The 17,834-nt window shown below is 40.9% G+C and overlaps 1 protein-coding gene and 1 long non-coding RNA gene across 2 annotated transcripts; both read left to right on the top strand.

The window, feature by feature from the left end:
* The first annotated feature begins 6,753 nt into the window (after positions 1–6,753).
* Positions 6,754–12,030, top strand: synpo2b (synaptopodin 2b). The gene is made up of 2 exons (XM_012849824.3): positions 6,754–7,471; positions 8,778–12,030. The coding sequence occupies exons 1-2, from the start codon at positions 6,769–6,771 to the stop codon at positions 11,126–11,128; spliced, it is 3,054 nt and encodes a 1,017-aa protein (XP_012705278.2). The 5' UTR covers positions 6,754–6,768; the 3' UTR covers positions 11,129–12,030.
* Positions 12,031–12,182: 152 nt separating this feature from the next.
* Positions 12,183–17,157, top strand: LOC110366669. The gene is made up of 2 exons (XR_002426871.2): positions 12,183–13,334; positions 13,806–17,157. It is a non-coding gene; the product is annotated as an uncharacterized LOC110366669 (long non-coding RNA).
* The last annotated feature ends 677 nt before the right edge of the window (positions 17,158–17,834 follow it).

Raw genomic sequence — 17,834 nt, 5'->3', positions numbered from 1 at the left:
GTATATACTTTGTTTTACGAAACCTATCCCCAAAGATAAACTCCGCTCATATTATGAATATTCATCTTTTAGCACTTTTTCATACCGAGGATGTGAAGAAGTATGGATTTGATTTAATCTTACAGCCCCTCGTACGTGATCCGAAAGTCCTTGAGTGCACAGGAATTGAAGTTCCTTTCTCTGATGAACCAGTTTACGGAACAATTGCACAAGTAACTGGAGACAATTTGGGATTGCACACATTACTCGGGTATGTTGAATCATTCAGTGCAAACAATTTTTGTCGTTTTTGTCTAGTAGACAAACAGACCTCACAAACGGTTTTCAGTGATGATGATCCAAGAATAACATTGCGTAATAAAGCACTGCATGATCAGCATTGCAATGACCTCATGGTAGATCCTACACTGCCATCCACATTTGGAGTTAAGCGACAATGTTTATTCAATAATCTACAGTACTTTCATGTTTCTGAAAATTATGCTGTAGACATTATGCATGACATATTGGAAGGAGTGGGGCAATTTGAGCTGAAGTTGCTGTTTGCTTACCTCTCAGACAACAAAATCATATCCAAGACAGATGTTTGTAACCGAATATACTCATACAATTATGGCTTTGTTAAACGAAAAAATCGTCCAACCAGAATAAACTTGCAGCAGACTGGAAACGGAATTGGTCTCAATGCCATTCAAACTTTTTGCTTAATCCGGAATATGCCCTTGATATTTGGAGATGTTTTACGAGAAGGAAATGCTCACTATAGACTCTTGTTGCTCCTGTTGCAAATTATGAACATTATATTTTCTCCAGTTGTTACTGATGGAATGACAGTATGTCTGAAGCATCTCATTGTTGACCATCACCAACTTTTCAAAGAGCTTTACCCACATCGAAGAATGATCCCTAAACATCACTTCATGGTTCATTACCCCAGAGTCATTCGAAAAATAGGTCCAATTCTACATGTTTGGTCAATGAGATTTGAAGCCAAACATAGGTTTTTCAAAAACACAATCAAAAATTTCAAAAATATAACAAAGTCATTGGCCCAAAAACATCAGATGGCGATAGCATACCATTGGGAATCAATGCCATTTAAAAGTATTGACTGTGGGCCAGTAAAAACTGTTCAGCTCATTGACTTGCCACATGGTGAGATGATTGCAGAAGAACTGCAGGTTGATTTAGGCTGTGAAGTTGATCTGACTTCTTGGATCACTTGTTTTGGAACTGAGTATCGTCCAGGCCTTTTAGTTTGCACAGACAAAGAGGACAATTTGCCTGTATTTAGTCAGATAAAAGACATCATTGCATTTAATCGAGAATATTTTCTGGTAACAGAGGACTTTCAGACACTTTGTTTTGCAGAGCATTTTCACTGCTTTCATGTGACACAGGGAAATGATCAGAATGTTTCCATGCTTAAAGTTGATACATTGCACTTCTTTAAGCCGTTTGATCTGCAAACTACTTATGGTTTTGATAGAGATTATCAATATGTGGTTCCTGTACATGTGTTTGTATGAGATTGTGGTTTTTGAAAATCCAAGAACTGTTAAATAAAACAGACATAAAAAGCACTGACTCGGAGTATTTTTTCATTCATTGATAGTTCTAGGTTTACACTGCAGGTGTTGAAAACTATTGAAACTTAAATAAAAAAGTACCAGCTTTAGAGTACATTTGTACTCTCCAAGTGTTAAATTATGAGCTTGCAAAGGTTCTAGGTTTACACTGCAGGTGTTCAAAAACACTGAAAAGGGTGTCAAAAGTGCTAGTTATAAGAGTATATTTGAACTCTGTAGGTGTTCAAATATAACTCTATTTTGAGAATATATATTTTACACTTTTTACAGTGTTCACTGAACACCGACCTGTTGGACCTATATATACACTGAAACCAGTGTTCAGTGTACTCCTATGGAGTACATTGAACACTCTGATTTTTGCTGTGTAAGGAACTCAAGTAGGAGGGCAAGGGGTACTGCTGATTCTAAAAAAATATATGTAATCACTAATTTAGCATCCATCCTGAGAAAATCTGTTTACAGACTGAATTATATATTAATTGATGTCCTTCCTTAAAAAAAAAAAAGGCTTCAACCAGTTGTCTAAACATGCAAGGATTTGCTCACCACCTGTGCTCAAATGTGAAGAATATGCGTCCTCTGCTGGGTGTTAGCAGAATTGCATGCAACCTTGTCCAATTAAATGATGCTGCAAAATAGTTTTTATTAATTTTTTTATAGTAAAGTGAGGGGTACTCTGAAAATAGCTTGAGGTAATTCAGCTCATGATGTCATTTTACCGCCTATACATTGCTGAAAAGTGGGGAAAAAAGGTGATTTCATGGTCTCAAAGAAGAATATTATTTTTATTATTATTATATTATGATCCTGACAAAACCACATGTCATCACAGAGAAGAGATCTTCAAGGACATGTGCATTGGTAGTTTTTTCACCAATAATGGAGCCAGAAAAGTTCACTTCTGGTGTCATATGGCTAGAGCTCTGTCATCCGTGAGTTTTCAGTGTCCTATCACGGTTTGTTGCAGACAACAAACACAACTTCTCATGGCTCTCCTTCAACAGTGACCTTCTATTTGCCGCTCTCCCTAAATACCAGATTTACAGAGTGCAGATGTTAAAGGATTCCCTCAGCTGAGCTTTGGATCTCTGCTCCTCAGGAGTTACTGTGGACCACTCGTTAGCTTCTCTGACTGCTTCTCTCTTCCCCTGCGGTGCCAGTTTATGTGAATTGCCATGACTTAGTAGGTATGGCAAACCTTGCCATAGACTTTAAGTTTTCAGATGATGTACTGAACAGAAATCTGTCGGATTTTCAAAGCTTGGGATATTGTTTTATATCTTAAACTTGCTTTATACTTTATCCCTGGCCTTTCTGCAGTGTTTCCTTGTCTTCAGAATGCTCCTTGTTTGTTAAGTTTCTCTAATAATTCTCCAATGCCTTCACCGAGAGGCTGGATTTATACTGAGATCAAGTTGCACCCAGGCGGTCTCTGTTTATTAATGAGGTGACTGTAAATCAGAATTGCACTGGATTTTATTTCTCATAGTAAATGGGACCGAACACAAATAAAAATGCAACACACTTCTAATTTCAAATTTTAAAAATACACATAACGTGTAGTTGTCCGTCCATTTAGCAATGTATGCTTTGTGTTGATCAGAGACATTAAAAAAAGACATTGTTGTTTGATTTAAAAACACTTTGATTGAAAAAGCTCCACGAGTATGAATACTTTTGCCATAAACAGCAAAAGATGTTAAAGAACTTAGGAGGTCTAAGTAAACTGTTAATGTTTTTTTCTGTTTTCCACGTTGATTTGGAGTGGGACAAAAAAATGTAAAATAAGATGGACATTTCAGAAGACTAAAAATATCCTGACAGTTCCTGATGTCACCTGGCTCCTGCAGCTGCATCATGCTAACTGAGCCGTGTCTAAGCTGGGGGTGGGAGGTGTGTGGGGGGGTTACCAATCCCACTCCCTGGTTAAATAGTGGTGCAAACGTGAATGACCAAGGCGACGCTGTGAGCAGCTTCATGAGCCGTAAGCCATCCAGAAGAGCTACATCTTCGTACACGTTGCATCAAAGCTAAAGGGATGTGATGTCAGATGGCGGATGAAGGTGCGCCTCTTGGACAAACTTATCGTTGCATCAAGGATATTAACCGTAAGTGCTGTAATTCTGTTTCTCTCCTCACAGCTCCAGATAGTATTACTTGATTTCCTTTTGTTTTGCTTGCTTTTGATAAACAGGACTAATCCCTAGTCCTGACCATAAAACTAGTACCCTAGTTTTATGGTCTTCATTACTCTTAGCTAAAAGACTAAGGAATATTTTCATGCATTGTTTTTAAGAGAAGCTTACAAAATGAATAAGGAAGCTAACATATATGGGTATGTGTGGGTCCATATTTATGAAACTCTAGAGGCCCGTGATTTGATAGTGAGCGGCAAAGTCTTGTGCTCGTTTCTCATTGGCAGTGCAAATGTTGGGCAACATGGAAACCTTGAATGTTCTTCGGCTTGTTCCTCAGGGTCACTCCTCAGACCCAGAGTCCTCTCATTTGCGAGGGACACTGAGTCCCTGTTTCCATGACAGCGGTTCAACACAGTCAACTTTTAGCCATACTAGGAGAAAAGAGACTCCGGCAGCAACAAAGCCAGATACGACGTTGGCCAAGAGCGCAAACGAAGTGGAACCAAGTGCGAAGAGAAGCTTGGAGGGGACGGTTTTCCTCTGAAACTTGGCCAGGTTTCAAAAAGGGGCTTATAGTTTTATGTAATGCCACAGCTGTATGCAGCTGTAAGTACAAGTATGGAGCGCTTCAACTTTTCACGGTAAATATATTTTTAATGGGGCAATTGACATGAAAATCCCACTAAGTGTCTGTGCCGACCCAAATAAGCCACACATACACTACCAGTCAAAAGTTTGGACTCACCTTCTCATTCAGTGGTTTGTCTTCTCTTTTATTACTACATCTAGGAACTCCTTGAAGATGATCAGAAAACCATTTCAGGTGTCTAGCCCCATGGCGCTTATCGAGAGAAGGCCAAGAGTGAAACCAAAGCAGTGATAGAAACAAAGGGGCTAAAATATACAAGATGCTTTGAGTTATTTCACAATTTTGTGCTCGATAGATAATTCCATATATTTTTGAGTCACAATTATAATTTACCATACCATACCATTTTTATTTATAAAGCGCTTGAAAACAGCCAACAGCTGAAACAAAGTGCTGTACATTGCTACAAGCTAAAACACATCAATTTAAAATAAATAAATAAAAATATTATGCATGAAAACGCTTAAAAGAAACAATAAAACCAATTAAAAATGAAAACTATGTCCTGCTAGTGGTAAAAGCCAAACGATAATGGTGGGTTTTAAGATGAGTTTAAAAAGTGGACAGTGAAGGAGCCTCTCTTATGTGCATGGGCAGGTTATTCCACAACTGAGGACGTCATGTATCTGCAATTTAGAGAGCCATACAAATATGGAAAAGCCATTGAATGACAAAGGTGGGTCCAAACCTGAGATGACTCAAGCATCAGTAAAAAAACAAAACAAAATCAATGTAATGTTAAGTAGAGAAGCCTTTGTTAGTGTTGGCAATGTTTCCTGTATGGAGAAAGTGGTCTCGTGTGTTGCTCAGCTGTGATTTAGAGCCATTGTTCATTCTTCAGCTCTTGATTACTCTGGAGACCTCTTCTCTGCACTCTGATCTTCAGTTCCTGCTGCAGGTTTTTACACTGGGTCATTGTTTGGGTGGTGGAGCCATTCCTGCAGCTTTATTTTCTTTCTCCACAATCAACCAATCTTTAAGATCTGCAGTGATCATGCAAAGAGCCTGTGTGGTTGTTGCGTGAAGAACTTGTAATTGGTCTTTCCTTGAGCGGTCCATAACTCTTCTGACTATTCTTTCGTCAGAAAATCTTGCAAGTAGCATCTGGTTGTGGCGTGGATGATGTGTGTTCCACTCTCATCCTGTCGCTCCCTCTTAGGCGCACACATTCATACACCGATTCACAATAGGGAGCTTGGGGTTTAACGCCTTGCCCAGGGACACATTGACTTGGAATCCAAACAACAACCGTTCAACTGCAAGACAAGTAGTCTACCTACTGAACCAAAGTGGCCCCCACACGGATTCCACTAAAACGTGGAACACATGACTTTAGTATGCTTTGCAACAATAGGTTGTCTTAAGATAGCTTTCTGCTTCTATCCACCAGGAGTTTGTGGTGCGACTAAACTTGATTTTTTTTCCTCTCTTGATTTGATAATCATGTCTGAAATAAGCTTTTGTGTAGGATTACAAATGTGCAAAGGTCTGGGGAGCAAGAAGATAAAGTGGACGTGTAGCACTTTGTTGCTCCGTTGCACCCCCTTCTGGTTAAAGCAAACTGTTTCTATTTTCGTGTGACTCAAACTAGTTTTCACTGTTTAAAACGTCTTCCTGCTGAACCGACTGCACCTTTCGCTTGTCAAATTACGGGCGGCTTTTTTCAACAAACTTAAAGGATGTCTGAAAGAAATTCAAGAATAGATTTTGTAATTAACCGTGCAAAAAAAAAGGACATTTTTATTTGCTAAAGAGGGATTACTTTTGGGTTGAGTAAAAGAGGATCTGTAGAGCGTAGAAGAAAAAACCCCAGTGTGTCTTGCACGTCTTAAATGGGCATGCTGACAGCTGCTGCAGTACTGAGACTAGTTGCAGAGACAAATGGGAATAGTGGAGGGGGGAAGGGGGGGGGGGGACCTTGCTGTGTAAACAAGAGTTCGAGAAACAGCCATCCGATTGTTTTGCTTATGCGCTTGGACATGAATGCTGTTTTCCCTCCTGGTATCGCATACCATTCCATTTACAGCCCTGATGAAACGGCCGGACCAAAGTTGTCCTTTCCAATTGGGGATAGGAATAATTTGGGGAATTACATGTTCGTGTGCAGTGCCAAAAGGGCAAAGATTGTTTTTCTGGTAAAAAAAAAAAAAAAAAAACTCAAACTGCATAGGTTCATCTGCATTCAACTGGAATCTTCTTCCATTTGGATAATCTTTGCTGCTTCATCTTTTTCATTGTCGGTTCATTTGACTTATTAGGACATCTTGGAGTTGGTACCATTGTGCCGCCAGAGGTACATCTGAACTGTTCAAAGTAGTATTTATAGATTATAAGCTACACTTCATGTGAAAAGGTTATCTGGGGTTAATTTAGACGTATTTTTGTCTTGATGAAGGAAAAGAACGTTGGACATTGTGAGACAGCGCTAGAGATGGAGCCCCGAGCTGCAGACTTCGAAGACAGTCCTCTCTGGTCAGGTTCAGAAGGTTCCCAAGAACTTTGTCCTTCTGAGCCTTTGGCCGAGTCCTGCAATGAAGATAACGACAGTGAATCAGAGTACCTCTCAGACACGCAAAATGCTCATGTCCCCTTGTCCCGGTCTCCAGAGGGCCTTCAGTTACAAGACGGGGAAACTGCAGATGACCTGGGACCTCTCCTGGAACAGAGCGAGCAGGAAGAGTCCCTTTTCTACCAAGTCGACGATGATTTTTATCTTTCTGAATCAAGAGAATCCATGACAGAATCTCCTCACGTCCAGCCTTCACAGACCCCAGCGACCTCGCCCCCAGATCTTCCAGATTCCAGCTCATGGCAGCGTTCCCGCTCTTCCTCCTCCTCTCTGGGCTGTGCTGCCGACATGACCAAGGCCCTGACCCTGAGCTCAAAACGACCCCTGGGGGCCAGTGATAGGCAGGGCCCAGGGACTGAGAACAGGAGGGTTGAATCTTCAGAGGAAGGAGGGAGTAGCGAAGCACCTCCTGCTTCTGTCTTCTTTGGAATTTCTGACGAGGGTGCTGAGCAGGCAGAGACGAGGAACGTGGGGTCTGACAGAGATCTCTGCAGACCGGACAGGCAAAGGGCAAGGCACACACGTAAGTATCTACATTTCTATCCTGCTAATATATTACAGGGAAGCTAAGCATCTAGATTGCAAGGCATGGATTAAAATCTTTCTTCTAAACGGAAGTTAATGTGTACAACGGATAAAAAGGAAGAGTTATCGTTTTATGCTTGATTCAAATGCAGCTATTAATTTTAAGATAACATCTGGCAAAAAAAACAAGTTGCACTGTTCCCTGCCTGCATTAACCTAACATGTTGTGCTAAAAATATTATCTTTTTTTTTTTTTTTTGCTGACATAACTTTTAAGTAGCACAATGGGCGCAGTTATTTTCATGCTGTTAGATGGGATCTATTTGAGGTGGGCTTAGTGGGGGAGGATTCCCACAGCTTTATTAGCCCGAGCAGGACAAGAATAAAATATGACCATATGATGAGGCTGGCCGAAGCAAATTTGACAGACACCAGCATGTGTCACCCTGGACGGGCCACCCGATCCCTTTTCCAGTCATAATGCTTGACAGCAATGGAAAGTGAGCCCCTCGCTTCCCTCGCCTTTGGATCCCTCATGGGTTGGCTGTAAGTAAATATGATGCTTTTATTAGTGTGCTTGCATCAGCAGGGGAAGATGAAAGGACTTTTATTTGCAATGCTCAATTTGAGTATTCATACTGAAAAAAAAAACATCAAATAAAAATATATATATAGAAATTAACAGATAATGTCTTATTTGTTTTGCTACAAATAATGCCTTCAAAGATCAGGCATACAATTATAAATACTGACAGATAAATGGAAAAAAAACACTCAATATTTGATCATTCTGAGGACTGTCAGTGGCTAGGGATGTTTTAGGCAGCCAGTAAACATTTTGTTCTCAAAGTTGATGTATTTGAAGCAGGAAAACATAAAAAAAAGTAAACAGGGGCACTAGTCAGCTTTATGTCAGCCTTTCATTTCTAGTTAACACATAAAAAATGGTGTTTGTTGAGATAAAAACAAACAAAATCAATTTAAATCAGTATTCAGTATCTATTAAACGTGGGGTAAGGATGCAACAGGGGTGAACCAGCAACCGGATCACTGACACCCCTGGGGAGCGAATGTTGTCCACCAGATGTGCTACTGTGTCCTAGAGTGCTGAAGAAGTAAACGCTGGTTGTGCTAGGAAAGGTGTCCGAATACACAGTTTGTTGCCTATGGGCTTCATAGCCTCAAACCAGTGAGGGTGGTCATAATGCTACGCCTGATGAGTGTGCATCTTTGTAAATGTTCCTTTTTTTTCTCAATTCCTTCCCTTTTCTCTCTTTTTGTCCCCTTCCTGCTCTTCGTCTCAGGGTTCAGTCACAAAGAGAGCCAATCAGAGAGGCACGTGAAGGAGACCAAGTCTAAATGTAAGCGTATTGCCCAACTCCTGGCCAATGCACCCAATCCCCAAAACAAGGGAGCTTTGCTCTTTAAAAAACGTCGCCAGAGGGTCAAGAAGTACACTCTCGTGAGTTACGGAACCGGCGACCACGCCTACAACAGCGCAAGTGAAATAGAGGGCGAAACCGACGAGGTTAGATCCGCTGGTTACACCCTCCTGGGTTCGAGTGACTCTGAGTTGGAGGATCAGTACTTTCAACGTCATCAGCGCCATAATCCAAGTCTGAACTGGGGAAGTGATCAAGACATGGATGTGCTACCAGAGACGAAAGGGAAGGGACTCATGATGTTCGCACAGCGCCGCAAGCGAATCGATGAACTCGTGTCAGAGCAAGAAGAAGAGAGGAGTGAAGGATTCCCTGAGGATGTTTTGAAAGAAGCACAGCGTGCAAGAGCACAGAATATGTACGAAAGCAAAGAAATGTACATGCATGCTGAGGAGACCAATATGAGGCATGCAAATCTGAAGAAGCACATGGGGTATCAGGCAGAAATTCAAGAGGTGAACCACCTCTCCACTGCTCTGAAGCCCATGGTGTCAAACAGAACTGCCAAACCTTTTCTGGGATTTCAAGATAGCTCAGCACCTCAACCTGTTGCCATGTCTGCTGGTGTCAGTCCGGTCACGAAGACGCATGAGCTAACATTTAAAGTCCCAGCACCCATTAACTCTAACCCCAAGGTTTGGTCTCCAACTGGAGACATTATAGCCTCAAGAGATGAGCGAATATCTGTGCCAGCCATCAAGACCGGCATATTACCAGAGTCAAAGCGGAAAGCTGCAAATAGGCATTCATCGGCTTCTGCAAAAGACTCAGAACTTTATAGCCGAAGCAAAGGTGAAAGGAAGTCTTATATTGAGTCAGAGGAAGACTTTTTCAGTTTGGGCGCTGAGGCTTGTAACTTCATGCAAACCAAACCAATAAAACTCAAGAATCCCCCTCCCGTTGCCCCTAAACCCACCATCGACCCAGCATGTCCACCCTGGATGAGGAGGAGTCCCTCTGGCGAGCCCCAACCCTCACACAGCCCCGTCGGCCTCCATGGTCAGCATTATTTACAGCAGCAAGACTGGGCTCAGCCTCAACAGATGGCCGGCCACTGGGCATCAGATCAAACAGAGACATCACTTCAAACACCTGCCAGTGCCCGGGTTCCGGTCAACTCCTCGTCTCAGCTCCGTCTTCAGCCAAGTGCAAATAGCTGGAGTCAACAGCCGTCACTATCCCCTGTGAGTAAGCAGGCCCACAGTCCTACTTATAGCCCACTGTCGCACTCAAATAATAAGTCAGACAGTACTCCAAACTTGGTTGCTCCTTGCCCTACGCAGGCAGAGAAGTCACACCTTCACTCTTCAAAATCTTTAGAGGTTAATGCGAAGCTCAGAGTCCCAGACAGAGGTACTAATCAGGCCGGCGATGGGCCAGCTATGGCAGGGAAAGGGGCCCAGCTATTTGCCAAAAGACAGTCTCGCATGGAGAAGTTTGTTATTGATGGCGAAACGGTGAAACCGACCAAAGCGAGATCCCCCTCCCCGACCTCATCCCTCCCTAACTCTTGGAGATATTCCTCCAATATTCGCGCCCCACCCCCGCTGTCATACAATCCTCTTCTGTCTCCTTTCTACCCTCCCTCGGCGGCCAAGCAGCCCCCTTCCACTAGCCCCAAAACCAAGCCCAAGTCCAAAGAGAAACCTAAATCAGCCCCCAAGCAACTCAACGCCTTAGATATCATGAAACATCAGCCTTACCAATTGGACTCATCCCTCTTCACATATGATGCGGCCTCTGAGGCCAAAAGCCCCAGCCCTAAGCCAGTTCCCATGTCAAAGTTTGAAGTCACCAAAAGCCTTAAACAGAGGGCCGACTCTTCCTATTCTCCCTATAATCCCTCTGAGCCTGCTGGTCAAAGCAAGGCAGAGGCCCCCGCTAAGGCTCCGAAATCGGTAAGTCCCCCAAATCTCCGCACTCAGAGCACAAGATCAGCTGAGCCACTCTCAGCCGACAAGCATTCGGGGGAGAGGCTTGCTGTCACCAGCACTGCCCCTCGCACAAGCAGCAAGCGAACGCAGAGCCCCCGACCTGCAAGCACGTCCTCGCAGCACTCGTCTTTTAGCGACAGCATCGCTTCAGCTTTCTCTCCCGCATCTCTCATTGCCAGAGGAGTGCGTCAAATGGCCCCGCGGCCAAAGTTCTCCGCTAAGAAGCCGGCTGCGGCAGGAAAACAGTGGAAGCCCGTTGCTATGCTTTCCTCGGTATAACACTGTACATGGTCATGCTTGGGCGTAGCCTGAGACGACAGTCACATTAGTGCATCTGTCTTAGAAGGACAAACAAAAGAAACTCTCAGTAGAAGTCACTAAAAGGGTATGTGTAGCGACTTGCGGCCTGCGATCGGTGAATTCAGACTAAACTTTTAGTTCAGTTTGATTATTGTAGCACCATTTTGGGAGATCATCTCAGGGCATTTCTCACACAGAGAAACACAGCAGTCCCCAAGGGGATAAGGGTAGCACACACCACCTTGTGGCTGTAGGCATGATGTTAGACGATAAATTAATGCTTAATGGTTCTCAGGAAACGCCTTTTTGAATGTGCAATAATGTCTGCAAAGAGGCTTCTTCTAGTCACTTTAGTTTCTTTTTTAAGAGAAAAGTTTCAGTGTTTTTTTTCGGGGTTTTTTGTATGTAGCGGCTAAAATTACCTCACCTGCTGATCAAATAACAATACACATCGATATTTCTTTCATTTGAAAGCTATCTGGACAACAGAGACTCAACTGCGCAGCCCCTTTGAAAGAATATTTTTAATATTTTTTTTTTTTGTTTGGGGTAAAAGCTGTGACTGCATTTCAATTTCTGTGCACAATTTTATAATCGTTCCAGTCTCATTCCAGACTCTGATTGAATCACAACAGATAAACGCGTCTCTCATGTGATTGTTGAACGTCCTATTTCATTTCGAGTTGAATTTACGCTCTTGAAAGGTGATAAATTACAAACATTTGAATGCTAGGATATTTATTCTTGTTTCTATTAGTAATCCAGAATGAAACCTAAGCAACAACTGTCCTGTTTGTGTCTCTGTCTTCCTGACATGTTCACTGTTTCTTGAACTTCTTGAAGCGCTGTCATGCTATTAAATTGTTTTTTTCCCCCTCCTACTTGGTGTCTCATATGTGTGTTGATGACCTTGAACTGCTTTGAGAGGCCAAAACTTCCTCCTGTCTCACCACTTCACACTTTTTATTTGCAGAATCTGCTGCCAGCACTTAATTGATCTTGCAAAAGTGAATGCACACCTGCTTGGGTTTGTTTCACCGCTCATTCAGCTGCCCTCCGTCAGCAAATGTGAAAAAGTTTGGAACTATGATCTTTGCCTTTAAACAATTTTAATTTAATCCAATTATTTATCTTATAAATCCTTAAGTAAAACACTTCTATAATAAACTACCAGGCACCTTGTACATCCAGTCCAAATGGTTTTAAATGAAACTGCTTTTGTTTTAGAACCAAAGCAGTAATTGCTTAATTGGCTTTGATGCAGGTAGAAAAGAAAACTTTTAGGATAGATTGGCTTCTAATTAACTAACACCGAAGGCTTCACTATAACCTTATTAAGGTAGTTAAGCATAACATAAAACACTGCACAGATAAAAAGGTTATTTTTTAAAAGTCTGATGTTTGGTTTCAACACAGCAGTTACTATCCAGCAGGACCTGTTTGGATTTGAAACATATATAGGATATATACAAGATAATAATAACAACAATAATAATATCATTTATTATTACTCGTATTGTTATTAGTTGTAGTAGTAGCACTTAGTATTAGGGTTATAACAAGTATTATTAATATAAATAGTACTTGATTTGTATCATTGATAGTACTTGGAGAGTGGTAGGAGTTGTAGTATTGTCATAGCCAGGATTAATGATAACGATAGTAATAATGAGAAGAAGAATAATCTTTCTCATTATTATTATTAGTAGTAGTATTAATAGTAATATTAGTAGTTGGATTCATAGTTGTATTAGTTTCTGTTTTTCACAAAGGCCTGTAATTTAGCTTTTCATATGACCAGGCACTTGAGACTGAAATCACTTTTTGGCCATGGTTTCATGGTTTCATTTTCCAGTTTACAATGTTATTTGTTATCTTATCACAAATCTACGTCGATCATCTATATTAGGTTTTCTGAAGTTCTTCAAGTTTTAGCTAGAGAAGATGTATAATTAACAAGGAAAACAGTGTAGCTGTGTGGATATAGAAAGTATCCCCTTAAAGAAATATTCCTCCCACAAGCAGAGACAGATAATAATTAAATAATGTCCTTGCTTAAACTATTTTTAGCTGGATTTTGAAATGAAAAAAAAAGTGAGACTGGCAAAGAAATAGTTCCAAGCAAAGTGCAATAACGTTGTCCATTTCAACCGTGTGTGTTTTAAGGTCTTCGAAGCAATATCAGGTAAGTTGTGAGATCTTTATGCATCCCTACTGTACGATATGTCTGATATTCATGTAATCTTATTAATATTTTACATACCTCTATATGTTTTTGGTAATCAAAGCAAGACTCCAAATTGTACAAAATTATTTAGATTATAGATCTTTTTTTAAAAAAATCTACTTTTTAAAACCTAATATGAAGGTTATAACACCAGAACAAAACCAGATTGAAGGAAGAGCTACAGCAGTCCAGGGTTTTATTAAGGCATTATCGAACACACACAACACAAATCCCACATTCTTTTCATAATATACATTGCATATAAAAGTGTCATTTATTTTAAGGTAGAACTGTTCCTAGCCCATGTCATTATCGTAGGTTGGCACACGGTTATTTAGGTCGACTTAATGAAAACCTGTTCAGGCTTTAGAGAAGCCCGGGGATGGCAGCAGAGTCTGTGCAATAGTGAGCTCTTGATTCTGCTTTCAGGTTTTTGGCAGGAGCCGCTCCCTGAGCCTGCCCCAGCGACCTTCTCCTGGACTTCTGTCGCCTCTGAGTGCGCCTGGAGCCCAGCCGGCTTTTTCGCCCACGCAGAGGCAAACCTCCTTCTCCAGGAAACCCCCGACGCCATGGGAGGCAGCGTCAAAGAGTCCAATCGGCTCCGTGGACGAGGCCTTCGTCTTCCAGAGCCCCCTGTCGTCCGTCGCTTCTGATGTTATGGCTGCCGCACACCAAAGATCTCTGCCCGAGCCTCCGGAAGAATGGAAGCGCCGGGTGTCTCTCGACTCTGCCGCTGTCAGTAAGGGTCACCGCCAGCACCTGCCGGCCCCGTCTTTTCAGCCTCTGTCCGCGAGCGGGACGGCTTCACCCGAGAAACCGGCCTTCTACGGGCCTCCCTTCAGACCCGCTCAGCCTCTGAGGCCTGCCAGCCTCGGCTTCAAAGCGCAGAGCCCATATAAGTTCTTTCATTTGTATGGCGCCGCCCAGAGAAGTTAATACCGCTGAGAAGAAGCAAGACCGGAGGGCACACATAGGGTTTGCAAACAGAAATGAATGTTCTGTTTTAACATTCACAGTTTTAAGCACGTAGGTTCCACAGGTTTTCAGGAGCAGAAGCAGTGAGTGACAGAACTTTCCCAAATACGTCCCAAACGTTACCATTTTTTAGACAGTTTAGAACAGGGGTGCCCTCAAGCCCCCCTCCAGTGAGCTGCATTTAAAATGCTATTTTATTCAGTTGCTCTTCCTTTTTAATCATAGTAGTATTTACATAGATTTAAAAGCATTATAAAACATCTTTATATTCCACAATGTTAAGGTGAGCTTTGACTCTTTAGTTCAAAAGTCAGTACAGGCAGCCGTTCGTTTGACACAGCTCCGATGAAGTAGCTCTCAGTTTCAAAGAGGTTGGTGGTCCCTGGTTTAGAACATCTGCTTTGAGTGAATAATGGCAGACGTGGCTCTTGTGGTGGTGTTAGTGATTGGCTGAGTTGAACAACGCCACGACTTCCAGCAAAAAGAGAATTTATTGTAGGAACATTTGTCTTTCACAGCAAAGCAATTACTATGTCCCTGTAGCTTTAAACAGCAAGATGTTTGTGCGCATGTTCTTTTAAGGTTGATCGTTTACTGAATGTTATTTTCTTTTTTAGCAGAGATGGGTCTGATTCATTTAAAGCATCAAGAAAGTATTCATATATATCGTCATGTAAAAAACAACAAACTTCTGTGTGGCAGACCAACACAAACTAATGTCTAATTATGACGCAGAAGGAAAAAAAGATGAGCGGTTTCTAAAGTTTTTCACCATTAGAAGTCCTAAAAACGTGTCACATACATTTGTATTAAGCCCTTCTCTGGTACTTTTCAGAACCAGCTTCTGCTGGGGTTACAGCTGCAAGTCTCTGCCAGCTATCAGCTACAGATTGAAATTCATGTCTATTCTACTCGTGCAAAACAGCTCAAGCTCAGTCGGATTGGATGGAGGCTATCTGCGTGTATCAGTTTTTAAGTCAGATTCAAAGCATTGACTTTGACTAGGCCGTTTAAACAGATGGATCCCCATTGATCTGAATATTTCTATTGTTGCTCTTGCTGTATGTTTAAGATCGTCCCCCTGCTAGGAGGTTGCCCTCTGCCCGCCTCTCAAGCCTTTTACCGACTCTATTTAGACAAGTCTTCCTCCAGGATTGTCCTGTATTCATTTCCGTCAATGGTCCCGTCAACTCTGACCTGCCTCCCTGTCCCTGCTGAAGAAAAGCACTCCACACCATGACAGTGCCCATCCCATGTTTTGCCGCGCAATGTGGAGTTTTAGTTTTTCTCCACATGTAGCATTTTGCATGGTGGCCAAAATATTCAATTTTGATTCTTCTCTGGATTCTTTTCTGGATCAGTGCAGCTCTACCGCAGTCCTTTAAATGCCCTGTAACCTTTTCCTTCCACTTCACAACTATGTGTTACTTTGTGCTCTTCGTATGGCACAATATTGGAATAAAATTCATTCAGGTTTGTGCTTTTAATGAAAATAAATGTGGAATAAGAGGTATGGATACATCTGCAAGGTACTGTAAGTTTTACAGAATGTAATAGTGAAACAAAATTAGCCCTGTCTGGACTGGTATTGCTGAAAAAAGAAAATAAGAGCCATATTTCAACCATCTTAGTTTAATTGACAACCAGCAGTGAGGAATAAATGGATTTGGCCTTAAGAGACGATGTCTGGCCAGCCAATGAATGCTAAATGCCTTTTTGAATTTAATTCAGAGCTCTATTTTAAAATCAGAATCATCTTTATTGGCTACGATTGTGTAAACAGTCTAGGAATTTGACCTTGGTTACAGCTTGGCTAAATGTTTGCTTCACCAACGAGGATTAAATATCTAACAAACTAAAATCCAGCATGGTGATGGTGTGAGAGCATATTTCTGCTGAAGTCAATCAAGCATGTGCATTGGTTTGTCTTTGTGGGTGTTGTGGGATTTTACTATTTGTGTTTTGAAGGTGAATTTACCAAGAAGAAAAGGAATAAGTATGTATGTACATTATGTAACTGTTGGAAAGTTGAGCAGCCGTGTTGGCTTGAAATTATATATAATCACTTTGTCTCACAGACATGTATTTTTTTTACTCTATAATTAGCTTTTGTTTTGACTTATAGATTTCTTCACTTTCATAGCAATTTTCATCGTCACCTTTTTTTTCAAAGCCTAAATAAATCAAGCTTTTTTTTAGCCTACTCTCGGTTCCATTCTAGAGACAATCCTGCATTATATTTGATGTAATGAAGTAATGTTTTTGAGCACATTTGCTGTGGACCATGTTGTGATTTACTGATGCCATTTTATTCCAGCTACTTGGCTGATGTTGATGAATGTGTGATATCAGCGGTTGGAGTCAGACTGTGTAAATATGTCGGACTTCCCGATTAATGTGTTCGTAGCTCACCTGGTTCGCTGCCTCAAAACATGTTTCCTCCCCACGGCTGCCACATTCACAGACAGCATTGTTTTGTCTCTATGCTACAAGGTCTTTTTGCAGTTTTAAAGTAGAGCCATATTATGTACACAATGCTATTCCAACTGGTAAACAACAAAAGTAATTCGTACATGAATGTCTGTTTGTTTCAATTGCTGGCTAGATGGATTGTACGGTACTTAGGTTAAAAGGCATGGTAGATCCTGACATAAATTTGTGGATCATGCTGTTCATCATGACCCATACTGTGAGGTGTTTCACAAACCAAGTTGTGTTTTTGAGAGTCGTTGGCTTTGGCACCATGCAGTTTTCTTGGTTACATGTTTTTCCCACTTTTAAGATCATTAAAATTTTTAAAAGTTCAGTTTTTTATCCACTTTTTTGTTGTTGCTTCTTAAAATGCATATATATATATATATATATATATATATATATATATATATATATATATATATATATATATATATACACATATACATATACATATACATATATATATATATATATATATATATATATATATATATATATATATATATATATATATATATATATATATATAAAATTAAAAATAAAAGATTAAATTATAAACTAGGGTTTAAATAATTATTTGCTTGGCTTGGGCCTTGCATCTTTTCATTTAACTATCCTACATATTCTAGTTTTATAAAAATGATAGTCTAAAATACATGTACATGGTTTTAAAAAAGCAAATATTCGGTATTTCGTTAGTATCATTGAAGGTAAACTGTCCATTCTGAATGAAAAGGCCATAAAAGAAAATCCTGACTTTTAATGTCCGTACGTTTCTTCAGGTTTAAAGAAATGCGTCAACAGGTGATTGTAGTTTTCAGGATCGAACCTGCTGCCAACACTTTGTACCGCCTCCCGTTGCCAGGCTCTCAGTCTGTCCCTCTAACATCTTCTCAAAGTTGGAGTTCACCACACAGCTTTTAAAAAGGATTTAGGTCTGAGAAATTACTGGAAGAAGGTTGGGTTTTGTTTTTGATTTATTAAATTACTTAAATTAAAGATGAGATT

Source organism: Fundulus heteroclitus, chromosome 5 (genome assembly GCF_011125445.2).
Source record: "Fundulus heteroclitus isolate FHET01 chromosome 5, MU-UCD_Fhet_4.1, whole genome shotgun sequence".
NCBI lineage: Eukaryota > Metazoa > Chordata > Actinopteri > Cyprinodontiformes > Fundulidae > Fundulus > Fundulus heteroclitus.
Note: the sequence above shows the minus strand (reverse complement) of the source record. Positions and strands in the feature narration are given on the sequence as shown.